At 35.7% G+C, this 20,535-nt stretch overlaps 2 protein-coding genes across 2 annotated transcripts; one reads left to right on the top strand and one right to left on the bottom strand.

Moving 5' to 3' along the window:
- Positions 1-1,849: 1,849 nt before the first annotated feature.
- Positions 1,850-3,460, bottom strand: LOC141689201 (uncharacterized). Its single transcript, XM_074493409.1, has one exon. The coding sequence runs from the start codon at positions 3,029-3,031 to the stop codon at positions 2,126-2,128; it is 906 nt and encodes a 301-aa protein (XP_074349510.1). The 5' UTR covers positions 3,032-3,460; the 3' UTR covers positions 1,850-2,125.
- Positions 3,461-15,084: 11,624 nt separating this feature from the next.
- LOC141691521 (uncharacterized) lies at positions 15,085-16,320 on the top strand. Its single transcript, XM_074496254.1, has 2 exons — positions 15,085-15,129; positions 15,751-16,320. The coding sequence occupies exons 1-2, from the start codon at positions 15,085-15,087 to the stop codon at positions 16,318-16,320; spliced, it is 615 nt and encodes a 204-aa protein (XP_074352355.1).
- Positions 16,321-20,535: the final 4,215 nt, after the last annotated feature.

The following is a 20,535-nucleotide window of genomic DNA, read 5'->3' as shown; positions in this document are numbered from 1 at the left end:
TAATATTAAAAAATATTTATCACATTTTAATATATATATATATAAACAAATCCCTTCTTATTATTAACATATAATAATATTTGGGAACAAGATTGATATTAGGCTTTGGAACAGGATTGAGACGAGTGTTGAAATGTCTAGCCCTACTCAAAATTATATTATAAAATGTAAACATAAATATGAACGATTTGGTGAACAAATAACCAATACTAAACTAAATTTAAATTTGTTATTGTGGGAGTGAAATCTTATTCCACGGTGCGAATTCATAGTTATTTATAAGGAACGCATACACATTACTAAACAGTTGAGTGGCATGTGGCAGCATGTGATTAATTAAATGCTCAAAATGTACGCACATATTTATATATATAATTTTAAGTAGTATATATGAAAATGTGCATCTATGTATAGTGATTGACCCCAACCCTGGCTAGGTGGGTAACATGCAAAATTATGGATGTCTACTCTGGATACATACACCAAAGTTTAGATTAAGACCTAACATAACCCACTCGTTAATATACAGCTTAGCCATGGGATGTAACACGGGCCGTACGTCACTAAATTTACAAGCTCTTTGTTCAAATCTATTCAACGACTTTGTTCCAACTTCATGCATACTAGATTTTAAAATGGTAGTTAAATAATATTTGTTCTTCACTTTTGATATATTTAAAAAATATATAGTGCTGGTGCAGAATCATTTAAAGAAGTATATTTAATTTCATTTATAAGAAAAATCTGATACAGTTTGCACAAGCTTACAAACTCATTCAAACAAGCATTCATGTATCTGTTAAAGGTTGAGGGGACAGACAATACCTCGGCTATTTAAATTTATCTGATTCAACTATTATTTGAAATATTTCTTTTATGATTCATTATTATCTTCAAATTTTATTTATATGTCGTTTTAACGTTTTGTGTGTTCAAGGTATATCCTGGATAATGATAATGGTGGTTGTCATGTTATTTTGTTTTTTCTAAGATATGATTTTCAAGAAATAAAACATTGATCATTTTTTTTCAAACATATTTTTTGATGCAAATAAAAATTTAGAAGAGTGAATTTGTTAGAATACGAATATAATAAGGATTTAAGATTTTAAAATGATTGATTTCTTAATATCGTATCATATGACAAATGACTCATATTCATATTATCACCCCCAATGTATGATTCTGATTATTCAAAATAAAATAAATAGTAAGAAAAAAATAGCAATAATAGAAAAAATAAAAAGGACAGCATGGATGTGGGTCCATTGAAAACATTGGGTGGACAAAACAACTCCCACTAAAAAAAGATCCTGTCTTGTCATTTAGTTACCTCACAAAACCCCAATCAACTTCTGTACATTCATTTATTTCTTACTATTGGTTTTAGGAGTAACATCTAATCTGTTACTACTACAGTCGTATATCACCTTCTTCATGTGATTTCTTGTAATTTCTCATTTCGGTTTTTCAACTAATCTTTCCAATATGCTGTATACATCAGCTCACATTATTGCTCCATGGAGTAACTACAAAACATGATACACCAGTTACGTTGGGTCTGGTTTGGTTTAAGTTTACATTCTATTGAGTTTTCGACATCTCAACAATATGTTGATCCGTATATTTGGAATAATTTATCTAGTTGATTTTATCCCGACATTCTTTAAAGAACTTGTCCTAGAGCAATATTCTTTCTCTCAAGTCCATCAAAATCACTTACAAATGTAGCAGATCTCCACTTGAATCTCACAAAAATCCCCATATGGCCCATCTGAGGATCTTTACTTTTAAACTTTATGCTGTTTATGCATATGTCATACAGGGCTTAGTGGGTAAAAATGTTAAATAACATAAAAGTTATGTGTCATGTCTTATACATTTAACAATCAACATGTGAAATTAGTACATTTACTTGAGTAAAAAGAATCCAATAACTGAATAGTGTAACACTGAATCATTTGCAAAAATTAAAGAAAAAAACCAAGAAATGGTTCACATTTTTGAACAAACATGATGGTGCAAGTTTTTTGATACAAATGGTTCAAAGAATTTAGGTATCTATATCTTGCCATGAGTAATGGCCAAAAAAAAAAGAAGAAAAATATGATCACAGAGGACTTGTTCACCTGCTGTTACAAGCATAGATCAGCAAAGAAAATTCAAGTTTATCTTGTTCATCTTTCTGCACCAGTTTCTCCTCTAACCACAGCCTGCTGTCCAGTCCACTTCTTGTCCTGAACATAAACACCGCGTAACCTGATCCGGGGTTGAAGAACCAATCATGAACATCCCAGAAGAGATCAACCATCAAACCATCAACAAAAATGGACTGATTACCTCTGAAGTTCAAGTGTAACCTTTTTACCCTTATGACCACTTTCTTGTCTATACAAACTGATAAAACAGGATACTTTAGGCCTTCATTATCGCCACTACACCGGATTAAAATGTCGTGGGAGATCCCTGTTTCGCAGAATTGAGCCTTGGTAGAGTAATGTGTATTGCCAGAGTAATGCTCTCTTCTGGAGACTAATGTGGATTTAGCCAAATGTGTGCCATTCTTGATTTTTTTGGTGACTACTTCTTGTGCCATGTCTCCGAGAATTAGGCCAAGTTCAGAATCAACCATAATCAATATGTAGTATCCTTGGACTGGCTCCGGACCAGTTCTATACAGAGCAGTGGATAGATCCCATATTATTTCACACTTGGAGTTGCTCAACTCTATAGTTTTATTCCCCTTCTTCTTCCTGAATAAGCGCGAATTCGGGTTGAGTTTGAATGTTGTGGAAGAATCATCTCCAAAACTTATATTAAGGCCTTGGGAGAGGCTGTTTTTGCACCAAGTGACTGTGATCAGAAGAGGTTGTTGATTAGAAAGAATGGTTTTGTATAAACAAGTGACTGCAATTTGTATTGAAGGGATCAAGCTTGGAGAAATACAAGAATGGTTTGAATAGCTAGAACAAGATGCATCAGATACAATATCTGTTGCAATTTCACTAAAACATGATGCAAAATCCCTCATGTTTCTGAACTCTGATGGTTTTCAAAGTTTCGATAATTTTGGATTCCTAATAAGAAATTAAGAAAAAAGATCACAAGAATTCCAGCAGATATCTGACAACAGCATGCAAGAATTATATAAGTAAAGCAAGTCTGTCACCTTAATTTTGGATCTAATGAAAGAAGCAAATTGGAAGAATAGTTAGAACTTGAAGATTTCTTTGTTTACTCTTCATGACAGTTCATCTAAGATACTAAAATATAAAGTATATAATGGCAGTTGGACAGAGTTAATTGAGTGCATGAGTAACAAATATTATTAGGTACTATTTGACTAAAAAAAGTAAACTACATAACTCAGATTCATGATTTATTCTAATTGTTTGGCGTGTAACATGGTTACAAAGGTGAACATGGCAAGAAACCATTAAATTAAATAGTCAAATGTAGAATTAATGCAGATTAAGAAGCCCATTAGAGAAGGGGTCAGATTAGTGATTTCATAAAGGGTAATCTTGAACTACAATATAAACCAAAAAAACATTGAAATGAGGATATGAAGGGATGATTTATGATAGTGAGAGGCTCAGAAGTGCCCCCCCATGAAATTAAAACCAGACTGTTGACCCACCAACTTCTACTGCCAATACACACTATGATTAAAAGCTGGGGAATAATGTGAGCTACAAACCTTTTTTTTTCAGTCCCCATTTTTTTCAATATAAATATTTACATCTTATATACGGTCCGATTCTACAAATTAATTTGGATCAACCTATCTTATACCGTTGACTTGTGAAATGAACAATGAAGTTTAGAATCGAATCGGATTATAAAATTTTAGAAAAAAGTGCAGTGGTTAATAAGATTATAAAATCGAATCGGCAGAATATATTGAAATGATTAATTGGTAAAACCGGTAATTTTTAGAACAGAAATGACAGCAGTTAGTAAGCTTCCGAATTGTTAAGCTACTGTAATGCAGAAATTTTGGATGCAATGTGCAGATATTTGAATAATTGATAATGGCACATTCATAACAGTGTATCCAGAAATACACCATCTGCATAGGCCCAGCATATTCATAACAGTCTATCCAAAAATACATTATTTGCAGATGACCAATAAATTAATGTGTATCAGCTATAGATTTAAATGTATAATGTATTTATGTAAATTGTCATGCATTTGCGGTTGGGAGAACAGATCATAAATTTTAATATGCAAGTTTCATGAACATAATAAATTCAAGGTTAGGTCCAGTCCTTCCTAGCTGGAATTATTAGTATAAGAAAACATGCAAGTATAGTTGTACTATTAGCTATGTAAAAGAATGAACAAGGTAAAACTATAAGGCAAGTAAAGTATAAACAAACAGCAACCAGAATGATAATATGCATTATATCTACCAAAGCTGTATCATTTGATTTAAAGCAAAGACAATGGTAAAATCAAAGGCTTATTAAAGCTGGTAAAGGGAGGATTGTAAAGAACATATATTTAAATTTTACATGCAGGTGTATTGTAATGATCACACCTTAAAGGGAACTAAAACAGAGCATTTTGTGACAGAAATGCAATAGCTGGTCACTTGATCTTAGCTGTTCAAATGTTTCATACTTTTATTGAATCACAAGTGCGTGAGTATTTAAATTTCAGTTGAATACTTGAAAATGAAAAGTTCGGAGGTATAGAACATCTCAAACTACATAATGGAATCGTGTGTTAAGTAACGAGTCAATGTGTTAGAGAAAAATACCAATAAGATCTTATATTATTCCACACTCCCCTTAATCGCGGTGGGAAGACTTGAACCCGGAAACTTTCCCTAAACCGAGCTCTCTTACTATGTTATGTAACTCGTCTATCTAAAATTTTAAGGTGTGTACTCAAGATCTAAAACTCTTCAAGAGGATAGATATGCAAAAAATTTCATTGAAGGAAAATTATTTCATGGCCTTTGGTATAGACGAAGATGAATCAACTTGGAGGGATTTGGGACCCCAGATGAGTCTTCAAGGGTCCTAGAGTAGGCATGTTGTTGACAGAAGTGTATATAAAACAAATAAGTGTAGTGTGAATTGATTATGACGATGTAGGGAGACTAAACTCTGCATCTTGTAGGAGCTTTTTATGTGTCAAACATGATGAAATAAATGGGGATGGTTCAGTCTAAATCATGAATCTGCAATCACAGTTGCAAAACATTGATCCCATCTCTTGAAAAATAGATATTATTACTCAATCTTGTATGGAACAATATTTACCATCTCAACGTTTCGGAATTTTTTTTGAAACCTTGAGATAGTAAAACTCTAAAAAATTATGATAACTAATTTCAATGTAATTATCAACTAGTGTATGACCTCATAGACATATGTTAATTACAATATTACTAATTTGGTGAAATGTCAAGTAATATGGAAAACATGTCCAAGCTTTTTTATTATATATATGAATGTCAACTTAAATATTTTATAAAGACAATGAGCTCAGTGCATATATCTTAGCTAATGTAAATGTCAACATTATTATCATACTCGTATATTTAGATACGAATAACCGTAACAACCTCTATAGAATTTAGATGCAATTATAATAATTTGGCTAATATTAAAAAGCTTTAATTAATCTCATTGTTTTGAAATATATATTCAATTTATTAATCCGGTTGAATTTAATTAAATTGAAGCGTTTGATCATTTAATCGAACCGACATTTACTCGCCCCACAAACCTTAAATTAAACCGTTTGATCAGTTAATCGAACCGATGTTTGCTCGCCTCATGAACCTGGAACAGCAGGGGATACTACTTGGTACTCTGAGTCAGAGCCCTGCTTTGTGCACCTGTGGCTTTGTAACTTTGTTTGTCATGGGATTCTAGGCTTTCACTTTTCTTATATGTTTTTAGAATCAAATTCATAACCGCCCCAACCCATACTTGAAGGTTTAAGGTCAGCTATGGATTACCTAAACAACAAGATATATGATGCATCCATTTTAAAACCAAAATGGAAAATCCTCCAACCTAAAAGAAGAAAACCCTCCCCCTTTCACCAACCAAACAGGCCGTTAAACCACTGTAAAGATCACCAACAACTTTTTCTCCTTTTTTTTTAAAGAAGAAATATATTTTAACCTTAAAATCACTCCTCTGAATTAAGATACAATGACAACAATGTACATGAATTGTGAATACAATCTGCGATTAATACATATAATCAAATAAATGTGTGCGTGAGTAAACGAAATCAAACGGAGGAAGAAAAGATATAAACAGAAGAGAGATCCTCGAGTCCAGTTGAAACTGTCTCCTTAAAGCTATTTCGCCTCTCACCGTATGTGCGAGTCGATAGCCTCCCAGGATAAATCGAGGTAGCGGCGGCGTTACGGATAACGAGCACCTTCAGCGAGCTTGAACGGGTACGAAACTATCACCGAGAGAGAGAGTTTTGTGTTTAAAGGCGAATATGTTTTTGGTGTGTCTAACCCTAACGCCTTAGAGGTGTTTATATAGGTGTATATAGACTTGTGCGCTACTCTTTTCCATAATTAAATATCATTAATTATGGAATCGGTATAATACTTGCAAGCTACTCTATTCCATAAATAATCTGAAACAGAATCAGATTAAATATATCAAGACATACACCATATCAATTAATCTGAAACAAAATCAAATTAATTTATGCCATAATATTTGAGCCAAATTCTAATGGAAAATAATAATTTCCATTATTAAGAGAATATCATCATATCTCACACATCTTTTAGTCATAATGCTCAAAAATATGACTTACCAATATGGGACTTATACCCATATTTTCCAACAATCCCCCACATGGGTGAGATTGGTGATCTTAGTAGCACACCAGACAGACAGACAGACACGGAGTTTGACTTGGTGATAGTTTCTTCGATCAGATATAGCATACGATAGGTAGAGAATGCTCCTTGAACCTTCGCTCGAGTAAGCATACCGACTTTACTGGTAGACCGTAGACGTGCTTGTCCTTGAACTTTTCGACCGTTTGTGTAAACGATGATATACTTATCACTATATCGTTTCTAACTCGTTCAGCTCTCATGAGTATGTCCATTTTGGCCATGGAACATCATCATGGTTCTGCAAAAGTTTCTAAAGAATTGTGCCTCGCAATTCTCCTTTGAAGCGGCCCCACTTCTCTCCCACATAGGTGATCTTTATCTTATAGAGTAACCCGCGTTTACTCAACTGAATTCCATGCGTTCACTCCTGAGCTCCATGTATTCATCAAAGATCATTAAAAGCTCAAAGATTAACCTCGTACCTTACGGGTCTCACTGTTTCCTCATCATAGGAACAGGCCAGGGGTTACCCCCACAGTGATTTGGTCATCATGATTTAGTTGTCCCATTGAACCAAGTTCTTGGGATCTCCAGTCAGCAATGGTTGGGTGTCCACCATGATGCCGTTAAGCAATAGGCTTAAGCCCCATCCCTCTCGATGATTTCTCAACCACTTCTCTTGATAACCCTTTGGTTAGTGGATCCGCGATATTATCTTTTGAGGGTATATAGTCAACAATAATAATTCCGGTTGAGATCAATTGTCTAATGGAACTGTGTCGTCGTCGTATATGACGAGACTTTCCATTATACATCGTGCTCTGTGCTCTGCCAATAGCGGATTGACTATCACAGTGAATCCCTATTGTAGTTACAGGCTTTGGCCATCTTGGAATATCCTCCAGAAACTGACGTAGATATTCATCCTCTTCGGCGCATTTATCTAGTGCCACAAACTCAGCTTCCATCGTGGAATGAGTTATCACCGTTTGTTTTGAGGATTTCCATGATATTGCCGCTCCAGCTAATGTAAACACATAGCCACTCGTAGACTAAAGTGCTTTCTTGCTAGATATCCAATTTACGTCAGTATATCCTTCTAATACTGTCGGGTATCTGCCATAGTGCAGTCCATAGTCTCGAGTTCCCCTCAAGTACCTTAGTACCCTTATGATCGCTTTCCAGTGATCAGCTCCCGGATTACTCGTAAACCTACTCAACTTGCTAATTGAGTATGCAATGTCTGGTCTTGTACAACTCATGAGGTACATCAGACTACCAATTATCCTCGAGTATTCCAATTGGGAAACAGCTACACCTTTGTTCTTGGATAGGTGCAAAGTCATATCCACAGGTGTCCTAGCTTTCTCAAAGTCATCCTTAAGAAACTTCTCAAGGATCTTGTCAACATAATGTGGTTGACTTAATGCGAGACCCTCTGATGTTCTAGAAATTTGAATTCCCAGAATTACATTTGCTAGTCCCATGTCTTTCATGTCGAATCTTGATTTCAACATGTCCTTGGTAGATTTGATCACTTTATCATTGCTTCCGGCAATAAGTAGATCATCTACATATAGCGTCATCATGACATAGCCATTGTCATTCTCCTTGACATAGTTGTTCTCGTTATCCTTGTAATAGGCACAGTTATCACATTCATTGATTTTGAAGCCATTGGCCAGCACGACCTCATCAAATTTTTCATGCCATTTCATAGGCGCTTGTTTCAAACCATACAATGATTTCACCAATCTACAAACTTTCCTTTCTTGTCCTGGGATAACAAACCCTTCGGGTTGTTCCATATAGATTTCCTCATCTATGTCCCCATTTAGGAAGGCTGTTTTCACATCCATTTGATGTACAGTTAGATTACGCATTGCAGCAATAGCAAACATCATCCTTATGGACATTATTCTCGTTACAGGAGAATATGTATCAAAGTAATCAAGGCCTTTTTGTTGCTTGTATCCTTTAATTACAAGTCTGGCCTTATACTTATCAATAGTGCCATCAGTTTTCAACTTCTTCTTGAAAACCCACTTGCTATCTAATGGTTTGCAACCAGTTGGCAAGTCCACTAATTCCCAAGTATGATTTTGCATAATTGAATCAACTTCATTCTTGATGGCCTCTTTCCACATAGGCCCATCAGGTGAGGTAACCGCCTCCTTATAAGTTTTTGGGTCACCTTCTTCGAGCAAATAGGTCATAAAATCAGACCCATAGGATTTCTCCGTTCGTTGTCTTTTGCTCCTTCTCACTACCCCCACATTTTCGTCTTCACTTTCGTCACTCTCATTATCGTCATCTACAGACTCATGAGATCGTTTAGACGTCGTAGGTTGTTGGTTTCCTGGATTACAGGGAAACATCGTCTCAAAGAATGAGGCATTCCTTGATTCCATAATGGTATTCTTTTGAATATCAGGAATCTTGGATTCATGAACAAGAAACCGATATGCAGTGCTATGTGGAGGATATCTGATGAAGATACAATCCACAGTCTTAGGACCTATCTTCACCTTCTTCGGTGTAGGGATCAGTACCTTTGCAAGGCACCCCCACACTTTCAGGTGTTGGTAACTTGGTTTCTTTTTCTTCCACATTTCATAAGGACTTACATCCTTATTCTTGCGCATCGTAATATTTAAAGTATTATTTACGCTTAGGATGGCTTCTCCCCACATCGATTGTGGAAGCCCAGAGCTTAACAACATCACATTCATCATTTCTTTCAGAGTGCGATTCTTCCTTTCAGCCACACCATTTGACTAAGGGGAGTATGGTACAGTGACCTCATGGATTATACCATGTTGTGAACAGAATTCTCCAAATGGTTCAACATATTCACCTCCACGATCACTTCGTATCGCTTTGATTTTCTCAGTCTGTTGTGTCTCAACTTCTTCCTTATAGATTTTAAATTTATCTATAGCTTTGTCTTTGCTTTTCAACAAATATACATAGCAGTATTTTGTACAATCATCAATGAATGTAATAAAATACTTGTTTCCTCCTCTTGTTGGAGCGAATTTTAAATCACATATATCGCTATGTATTAGGTCTAGCACTTTGGTGTTCCTTTCCACACGTTTAAATGATGATCTCGTTAATTTTGCCTCAACACAAGTCTCACACTTATGTTTTGAATCGATAGTAAGTTTAGGTATGTATTCTTTTGCACTTAAACGTCGTAAAGTGTCATAATTTACATGTCCTAATCTAGCATGCCATAAATTAGGAGACTCAAGCAAGTAAGCAGAAGAATTCTTCATTTCATTATCGTCCTTAACGGACATTACATTGAGCTTAAAAAGCCCATCGGTTAAATAACCCTTGCCTACAAACATACCACTCTTAGACAAAATTACTTTATCTGACTCTATTACAATACGAAAGCCATGCTTACTCAACAGAGAACCAGACACAAGGTTCTTGCGAATATCAGGCACATAAAGTACATTCTTCAAAGTCAGATTCTTCCCAGAGGTCATCTTCAGGATCACCGTGCCTTCACCCTCAATGGTAGAAGTTGTTGAATTTCCCATGTAGAGCTTCTCACCAGTATCAAAAGCTTTGAGGCTAGAGAAAATCGCCTTGTCTGAGCAAACATGCATAGTAGCACCAGTATCAATCCACCATTCACGTGGATTAGAACCGACCAGTTTCACTTCAGAGACCGTAGCAAAGAGGTCTATATCACCCATATCCTTGGAGATATTCTCTACCATGTTTGCTTCTTTCTTCTTGTTGGGCTTCTTGGGCTTCTTGCAGTCAGAAGACCTATGACCAACTTTATCATAGTTGTAGCATTTCCCCTGAAATTTCGACTTTGAAATCCCTCCTTTGGGTGCCAGCTTTGCCCCTTTACTAGAATTAGTCTTCTTGGGCTTGGAGCTTTGAGCATGCTCCACCATGTTTGCCTTCTCAGTGGCAACATTAACTTTCTTCTCGGACCCTCTGTTGTCTTCTTCAATACGAAGTCTAACAATAAGATCCTCCATAGACATCTCCTTTCGCTTGTGCTTAAGGTAGTTCTTGAAATCTTTCCATCCAGGTGGAAACTTTTCAATAACAGCAGCAACTTGGAAAGACTCACTTATGACCATTCCCTCAGCATGAATGTCATGAATGATCATCTGCAGTTCCTGCACCTGACTGACCACAGTCTTAGAGTCTGCCATCTTATAATCAAGAAAGCGGCCAACAATCCACTTATTTGCCCCAGCGTCCTCGGTTTTATACTTATGGTCAAGTGACTCCCATAAGACCTTAGCTGTTGGCTTCGCGCTGTATACGTTGTACAACGAGTCAGACAAACAATTTAACGCATAGTTCCGACAGATGTAGTCGAAGTGCTTCCAAGCATCAGCAGCATACACAGTCTGCATGTTACTCTCAGCAGTGAGCAACGATGGTTCTTCCTTAAGGAGGCGATCCATATGCAACGTGGTCAGATAAAAGTGCATCTTTTGTTGCCAACGTTTGAAGTTCGTTCCGTTGAACTTCTTAGGTTTTTCAGCATGTGCAGCAGGCACAATTGGCATAACAGGTGCAACAGGCACCACAGGTGGAACAGATGGTACGTGCGTCTGTACTACAGGTGTATGCACACCAGTAGGCACCGCAGGTATGATCGGAGGAGTGAATCCTGCCGATATCTGTCCAAGAGGAACACTAAACTGTCCAATGACAGTGTGTCCCACAGGCACATGTCCCGAAGGCACATGTCCAACAGGCGTTTGACCCCCATCAGATCGTACGATCCGTGCGTTAGGGTTAATCGGCTGCTGGTGAACCCCATCAGATCCAGTGATCTGTGCGTTGGGATCAGCCGTCATGTTCATCGGATCGTTTACAGTTTGGTTCTCCATCGATCTGTTACTCAATCAAAACAAGCAGATACAGATGTATAAAAAAAATAGCTTTAAGATTGTGAATACAATCTGCGATTAATACATATAATCAAACAAATGTGTGCGTGAGTAAACGAAATCAAACGGAGGAAGAAAAGATATAAACAGAAGAGAGATCCTCGAGTCCAGTTGAAACTGTCTCCTTAAAGCTATTTCGCCTCTCACCGTATGTGCGAGTCGATAGCCTCCCAGGATACAACGAGGTAGCGGCGACGTTACGGATAACGAGCACCTTCAGCGAGCTTGAACGGGTACGAAACTATCACCGAGAGAGAGAGAGAGTTTTGTGTTTAAAGGCGAATATGTTTTTGGTGTGTCTAACCCTAACGCCTTAAAGGTGTTTATATAGGTGTAGATAGACTTGTGCGCTACTCTTTTCCATAATTAAATATCATTAATTATGGAATCGGTGTAATACTTGCAAGCTACTCTATTCCATAAATAATCTGAAACAGAATCAGATTAAATATATCAAGACATACACCATATCAATTAATCTGAAACAAAATCAAATTAATTTATGCCATAATATTTGAGCCAAATTCTAATGGAAAATAATAATTTCCATTATTAAGAGAATATCATCATATCTCACACATCTTTTAGTCATAATGCTCAAAAATATGATTTACCAATATGGGACTTATACCCATATTTTCCAACATGAATAATATCCTGTAATATATTAAGGAGAAAATACTAGTACTTAAAAACGGGTAAGCAGATAACGATTTCTACCTCAAGTGTCACAAGTTCAATTCCTCTCCAACACATAAAATTTTATGTTAGAAGTGGGATTTACCGTTTAATGTGTGGTGTTCATGTGACCTTACAAGTATTGCAGAGTCGAATGTGCAAGTATTTATTCGCTTGGAAGGGAAAAAAAACTAAATAGCTAGTTAGGCATCTAACAACCACTGTGAGGTGATTACAAGGAAACTTCTCATACTAATAACACTTTTCATTAATTACTACTGTATTAAGTAGTAAGATTTTGACAGCAGAAATAATATTCTGTTACCTGTCAGATGGGACACTAAACAAAAAATCTGGCTAACTTGTACTCCAGTGTTGAGAGCACTTTTAATAAGTAACACTGGCAATAAATAAAATCCAACACATACTTACAATCCTATATTGAATTCTACTCAACCGCCTTGTCTGTTGTCTCTTAAAATTAGAAAATAAATAAAAATTTTGAATACATCCGGCTCTTAAAAATAGAGTTTGAGGGGTTGGGGTTCGAGAACAGAATTATATCTCCACGAAACTAATTTAACAATTACAGTATGATTAAGACATCTCATCTACCATGAGCATAAGAAAATTTCCGGTTTACACGAGTTTACACGCAAACGACTATTATATCAGATGATGATTATTGTAAGGTAAGCTTAAAATCCGTGAGTGAAAATAGGTAAATCATTTCATGAAAATAGATAAATTTTGGTCAGGAGTGTAAAGATAATTAGTTATTAATAGTTTAGTTACAAGAAAGCAACTTCCTGTTTACTGTGATGCAGGAGGAAAGAGGGAAGATATTCATGAGCTTAATCAACCCATAAACAAGAAATTTGAATACAGCTAATCAAAAATTTCTAACGGTTTTTTGACAAATTAGAGATCTGCATATCCGCTTCCACCCCATTGAGGAGGACTAAAACCGGTTTATGCGAAATGAACGTGTCGTAAATACTTAGTTATCTCTAATATCTCACTGAAGAACGAACTTATTTGCATCTAATATATCCGGTGCGAACATGGCAAAGTCATGATTCAAAATGAAGCAATAGAAGCCGGTAATCGTGTGATAAAATACAATGCTTCATGCCAAAACAAAGTTTTCATGTTCAATGTAAATTAGGCGTCAAACTTTACTGGAGCGCATTATAACATTTTCTAATTGGTTTCTTCGCAAGAAAAACACTTTTTAACTGGTTAATATTGTGATCCACATTCTACGATTAATACAAACAAAATATGCGAATAACAGATTAGACAATAAAAGAATATAACAAGAGAAGTTCGAGAAAACGACGTTGTTGCACGAACAGCGCCTTCGGCGAATAAGAACAGACAAGAAACTATCACCGGGATAGAAAATGTTTTTTTTTGTGTAGGAGGCGGCTGTGAGATATGTTTGGAATGAATGATTTAACCCTAAACCTGATAATAATAATATATAGGCTCGAGGGAAACATGTGCGGTATTTTACGCGTAATTAAATAAAACGCTTTGATTAATAATCAAATCCGTAATTTAATCAGAATTATTATTTCGCCAAATCAATTATAATAATTCATAATAAAAAATAAATTAAGAATTTAAGAGCCCAATCCCAGTGGAAATTAAATTTAGCAAAACTAGTCTGCAATTATTCGGCTACATTCGTGTCTGCACGTCGCACAAGCGGGCAAACTCGAAGGTTTCGCAAGCCTCGGATTGCCCCTCGAAAGCTATCATGGCCCTCACCGTATGTGCGAGTCGCTAGCCTCCCAGGATAAAACGAGAAAACGACGTTGTTGTACGAACAGCGCCTTCGGCGAACAAGAACATGCAAGAAACTATCACCGGGATAGAAAAGGTTTTTTTTTGTGTAGGAGGCGGCTGTGAGATATGTTTGGAATGAATGATTTAACCCTAAACCTGATAATAATAATATATAGGCTCGAGGGAAACATGTGCGGTATTTTACGCATAATTAAATAAAACGCTTTGATTAATAATCAAATCCGTAATTTAATCAGAATTATTATTTCGCCAAATCAATTATAATAATTCATAATAAAAAATAAATTAAGAATTTAAGAGCCCAAGCCCAGTGAAAATTAAATTTAGCAAAACTAGTCTGCAATTATTCGGCTACATTCGTGTCTGCACGTCGCACAAGCGGGCAAACTCGAAGGCTTCGCAAGCCTCGGATTGCCCCTCGAAAGCCCAAGATTTGCACCCCCTGCACGCACGTAGTGTTGGGGCAATACATAAGTAACACATTTTGAACACTACATAAGTGTTTTACTATATAAAACTATGCATTCTCCTTTGCAAAATTAATGTGGGACTTTCACAAATTTCCACAACTAAGGGACTAATTTTGGATGATCATATCTCATTCATCTTTTAGTCATTTTGAGTGATTCAAATGCCTCGGAAAGCTCTCGCGGAGGAGAACACGTTCCAAGTGTCATTTGTCGCGCGCACGCGACATTCGTTCACTCAAACTACGGCTCAAATTGTCTCGACAATGTGGGGCTACTACCCACATTTTCCAACAAATATTCCACTAAATCATTGTATTTAAAAATTCTACAGATGATTCGTAAAATGTATCCTGGCATTGCCATTCAGAGTGACAAAGACGGATGCAATGTTCTTCATTGGTGGTCTAGAAGATGAATCCCTCTTACACTGAAATTGATTCCATTCTGAAACTTCAACTCAGAAGTAGATCGAGACCGATCCAGCATTCTTCTTGTTCGCATTTGAATCAAATTCTAGTTGTTGAAATTATAAACTAGAATTGTACAACTTGTTATTGACATTCAAGTTATTGAAATTCAACTTGTTATATTATTGAGATATCAATTATGAAGTCAACAGAAAATTCAGACTTGGAAAAGTTTTAAAATAAGCGGGAAAGTTTGTTAGAAAGAGAGAGAGAGAGTCTAGTCCCGTATATATACAATGTTTTCTTCGTTTTCTACAATCTAGATGAAGAATGATCTTTATCTTTTCATGGTATCAGAGCAATAAGGTGTTCATACAGTTTTTTTCACATTTCTGCCATTAAATCTGGTTTGAAGCTTTGTTTTCATTTTTTTTAGTTTCGTTTTGCTATATGTCTTGTTGTTTTGTACAAATCTGCATCAATATCAAATTTGTCATTGTTTTTCATTGAATCTGCATCAAATATCAGTTTCTTGTTTCGTTTTTTTTTCCTTTCGCACATTTCATCAAACAGTTATGACTACATCTACTTCTCAAACATAGAATGTCAATTTGGGACTGAATACTGCTATTAACTACAATGATCCATATTTTCTTTCATCAAACGATAATTCTAATGCTCAATTAGGTCAGATTATCTTTTCTGGCAATAACTATGTGAATTGGAGTCGTAGTGTTCAATTTGCTCTCGGAGCTAAGAACAAGATCGGTTTCATTGATGGATCTCTATCTCGTCCTGATGATGATTCGGTTGATCTTCAGAAATGGATACTCAATGACTATATGGTCACAGGCTGGTTGTTGTATTCGATTGACAAGTCTATTGCGGTGAGTTTCATATTTACTCCATCTGCAAGAGATTTGTGGTTAGAGATTCAGGAACGTTATGGTCATTCCAATGCTCCTCAGTTATATGAGATTCATAAGTCTTTGATGTCTATAGTTCAGAATGATGATACAGTCGTTGAGTACTATAACAAGTTAAAGAAGGTTTGGGATCAATTGCAGGTTCTTGAATCATTACCTGATTGTTCTTGTGGCACATTGGCTAAATGTTCTTGTGGTTGTGTAAAGAAACTCAATGATGCAGATCAATTAAGAAAATTGATTTAATTTGTTCTGGATTTAATAAAGCTTATGATCAGGCAAAAATTAACATCCTTAGTATGGATCCTCTTCCTAATGTGAACAAAGTGTATCACATGATTCAGCAAATTAAGAGACATAACTCTTTGGTCAATTCCCAATCTGGAGAAAAAAGTGCTTTCATGACTGTTGTTCATCAAAATTCTTATGGTCATAACAATGTTTTTGGTTCTAGGCCATCTCAGAATTGGAATTAAAAGAATTTTAAGGATATAAGGAAGAATAAGGTTGATAGATTTTGTGATTTTTGCAAAATGAAGGGACATCTGAAGGATCAGTGTTTTAAGCTTCTAGGGTATCCTGATTGGTATAAAGGCAAAACATCTGTCAATACAGCAAAATCTGGTTTCTCTAAGTTTGCTGCAAATGTTCAAGAGGTTCCTCATTCTACTGCTGATTCTCCTCTTGAAAATTGTTATGTTCAAGATAATCCAGGAAGTCAATCTTCAGATTATAATAATGCAGTCTTATACAGAGAATTTCTGAAGTTCATGAACTCAAACCAACATTTGGCTCAAAATTCTTCTTCTGATTCTACTTCTGCATTCAACTTTGCAGGTATTGTTAAGCTTTTACTGCTTCTACTGTACATTATGCATCTAATAGACATGTTTGGATCATTGACATTGGTGCAAGTGATCACATGGCTACCACTTTATACTGTTTTGCTGATATACGTAAACTTGATCATCCTCTACATATTGCTTTACCTGATGGTAGTATGAAATTGGTTAATACTACTGGTTCACTTGTTCTCAATTCTCATCTTACCTTGAAAAATGTTTTATATGTGCCTGAATTCATGCATAACTTGCTTTCTCTCGCTCAATTAATTGATCAACATCAGTTACTTGCTAATTTCCAATCAAATTCATGTTCATTCCAGGACCCTTCAACTAGTCTGATCAAAGCCATGTGCATCAGGCATGGGGGTTTATACAAACTTTTTTCAGATGTGCCCTTTTCTGATTCTTCTGTGGAACATTGTGCTTCTTCAGTTTCTTTAGTATCATCAAACATTGTTCAAACTTTTGTTAATCAATGTTCTGTTTCTTTTGATGTTTTTCATGCTAGATTTGGTCATATGTCTATGACTAAATTTCAACATTTATCTGGTGTAAAAATAAGTACTTTTATTTCTGATTTTATTTGTGAAGCTTGTATGTTGGCTAAGTTTCATAAATTTCCATTTGATCCATCAATTTCTATTGCTTCTACATGTTTTGAATTGATTCACATAGATTTGTGGGGTCCATATAGAATTCCTTCTTTATCTGGAGCTACTTATTTCTTGATTATCCTTGATGATCACTCTAGGACTACTTGGACTCATTTAGTTCATAACAAAACTCAGGTTCCTCACATTCTGAGTGCCTTTTTATCATATATTGAAAATCAATATTCTGTTAACATCAAAAAAGTCAGAAGTGATAATGGGACAGAGTTTGTTGAAGAATATTGTAAAAATTTGTTTGATATTAGAGAAATTATTCATCAGAGGTCTGTACCTGGTAATCCTCAACAAAATGGATGGATTGAGAGAAAATATAGACATTTATTAGACACTGCTAGGGCTCTTAGACTTCATGCAAATCTTCCTATAAAATTCTGGGGTGATTGTGTGTTATCTGCTACTTATCTCATAAACATCATGCCCAGCTCTATTCTTTCCTGGAAATCTCCTTATCAGGTTTTAATGAAAAAGAATCCTGATTACTCTAGACTCAGAGTCATTGGTTGTCTTTGTTATTTTGTTGCTAAGAATTCTGACAAATTAGCTCCTCGAGATGTTAGGTGTGTGTTTTTAGGGTATCCCTATGCACATAAAAGCTTACAAACTTTATGATTTGGATAATCATAAGGTTATAATTTGTAGACATGTGTCCTTCAAGGAACATATTTTTCCTTATAAACAGCCTCCTGTTGTTCCCCTGTCTGTTACAAATATTCAGCTGTATTTTTCTAATGATGGTCCAAATATTCCTTATTTTTCTACACATGAAAATACTCCTGACAATACACAGAATATTCTTCATAACAACGTCAATAATGCTGATAATGTTAATGATTCTGATCATTTTTCTTCTCAGAATTCTGATATGTCTGATCATACATCCTTATTAGACCAGTCTTCAGCTATTGTTCCCCTAAGAAAATCTTCTAGGACTGTTAATCTTCCTAAAAGATTCACTGATTATGTTCTTCCTACAACATCAAAGGCCCTATGTTCTCAAGCTTTTAATGTGTTTTCTGTTCATCAGTCTACATCTTATAGCTCTTCTTATTTGGCTACTCTTGATAAAATTCTTTCTGTTCATGAGCCTTCTTCTTATTCTCAAGCTAAAACTGATCCTAAATGGGTAAATGCTATGAAAAATGAATTGGCTGCTCTTGATGCCAATCAAACTTGAGATTTGGTTCCATTACCTCCTGGTAAAATTGCTATTGCATGTAAATGGATTTACAAGGCTAAATTTAACCCTGATGGATCTTTAAATAAATGCAAGGCTAGATTGGTTGCTAGGGGGGATCGACAAATTAAAGGAAAGGATTATAAGTACACTTTTAGTCTAGTGGCTAGGTTTACAACAGTAAGAGTTTTAATTGCTATGGTTTCTGCCAAGGATTGGCATATTCATCAGTGTGATATCAATAATGCTTTTCTACATGGTTATGTTGAGGAAGAATTATATATGCAGCCTCCTCCTGGTTATAGTGTTCCTCCCGGTCTAGTTTGCAAGCTTAAAAGGTCAATTTATGGTCTCAGACAGGCTGCTAGGCAGTGGAATTTTGAATTGAGTAAACATTTGATAGACAAAGGGTTTATTCAATCTCCTCAGGATTACTCATTGTTTGTCAAATCTAAGAAGAATGGTGATTTTACCGATGTTGTTGTTTATGTAGATGATTTACTGATAACAACAAATTTATTGTCTAACATTGAATCTATCAAAAAAGACCTTCATCAGGCCTTTACCATCAAAGATTTGGGATCTTTATCTTATTTTCTGGGTATTGAGGTTTCTAGATCTTCTTCTGGAATTCTTCTTAATCAGAGAAAATACATTTTGGATTTATTGAAAGATACAGGTTTGGAATCATGTAATTCTGTCCTCACTCCTTTTCCCATTAATTTGCATTTGAGTACTACAGATGATTCTCTTTTTCCTGAGCCTGAATCTTATAGATGCATTATTGGAAAATTGCTTTACCTTAATATGACAAGGCTAGATATTTCACATTCAGTTCAACAACTAAGTCAGTTTCTTAATAATCCAGCAGTTCCTCATTTTCAAGCTGCTTTACATGTTCTGAAGTATCTTAAAGGTACTATCAATATGGGGTTGTTTTATTCTTCTCAGAATGACTTGGTTCTGAAAGCATATTGTGATTCTGATTGGGGTACATGCACATTTTCTGCAAAATCGTTATCTGGCTATGTAGTGTTCCTTGGAAATTCATTAATTTCTTAGAAAACCAAGAAGCAGAAAACTACTTCCAAAAGCACATGTGAAGCTGAATACCACAATATGAGTTATACAACTAGTGAGATTATCTGGTTACAAGGCTTATTGTCTGATCTACATGTTTCTGTCTTTTTGCCCGTTAATCTGTTCTGTGACAATACTGCTGCTAAATACATAGCTGAAAATCAAGTTTTTCAAGAACGGACTAAACATCTTCGAATTGACTGTCATTTTAATAGAGATTATGTGGTTTCTCAGTTTATCAAGATCTATCACAAAACGTTAAGTTGCTGGCACCTGTAGAGGATATCGAGGTGAAGGAGGCATTATTTCACATGCACCCAGATAAATCACCAGGCCCGGATGGGATGAGCCCGGGTTTCTATCAAAAGTTTTGGAATATTGTTGGAGGGGATATAATCCAGGTGGTTCGACAATTTTTTGAGGACGGTATGTTGACTAATCAGTTGACAAATGCTAATATCGTCTTAATCCCGAAGAAGAAAACTCCTCAATCTATGCTTGACTTGCGGCCGATATCGTTATGCAACGTGGTATATAAAATTATTTCGAAAGTATTGGCTAATCGATTGAAGCAGCTTCTTGATTCGATTATCTCTGGAACTCAAAGTGCCTTCATCCCTGGAAGATTAATTACGGATAATATTTTAGTGGCTCATGAGGTGATGCATTTTATGAAAAGAAAAACGAAAGG

This window comes from Apium graveolens, chromosome 10 (genome assembly GCF_009905375.1).
Source record: "Apium graveolens cultivar Ventura chromosome 10, ASM990537v1, whole genome shotgun sequence".
NCBI lineage: Eukaryota > Viridiplantae > Streptophyta > Magnoliopsida > Apiales > Apiaceae > Apium > Apium graveolens.
This window is presented reverse-complemented; position numbering and strand designations above follow the sequence as displayed.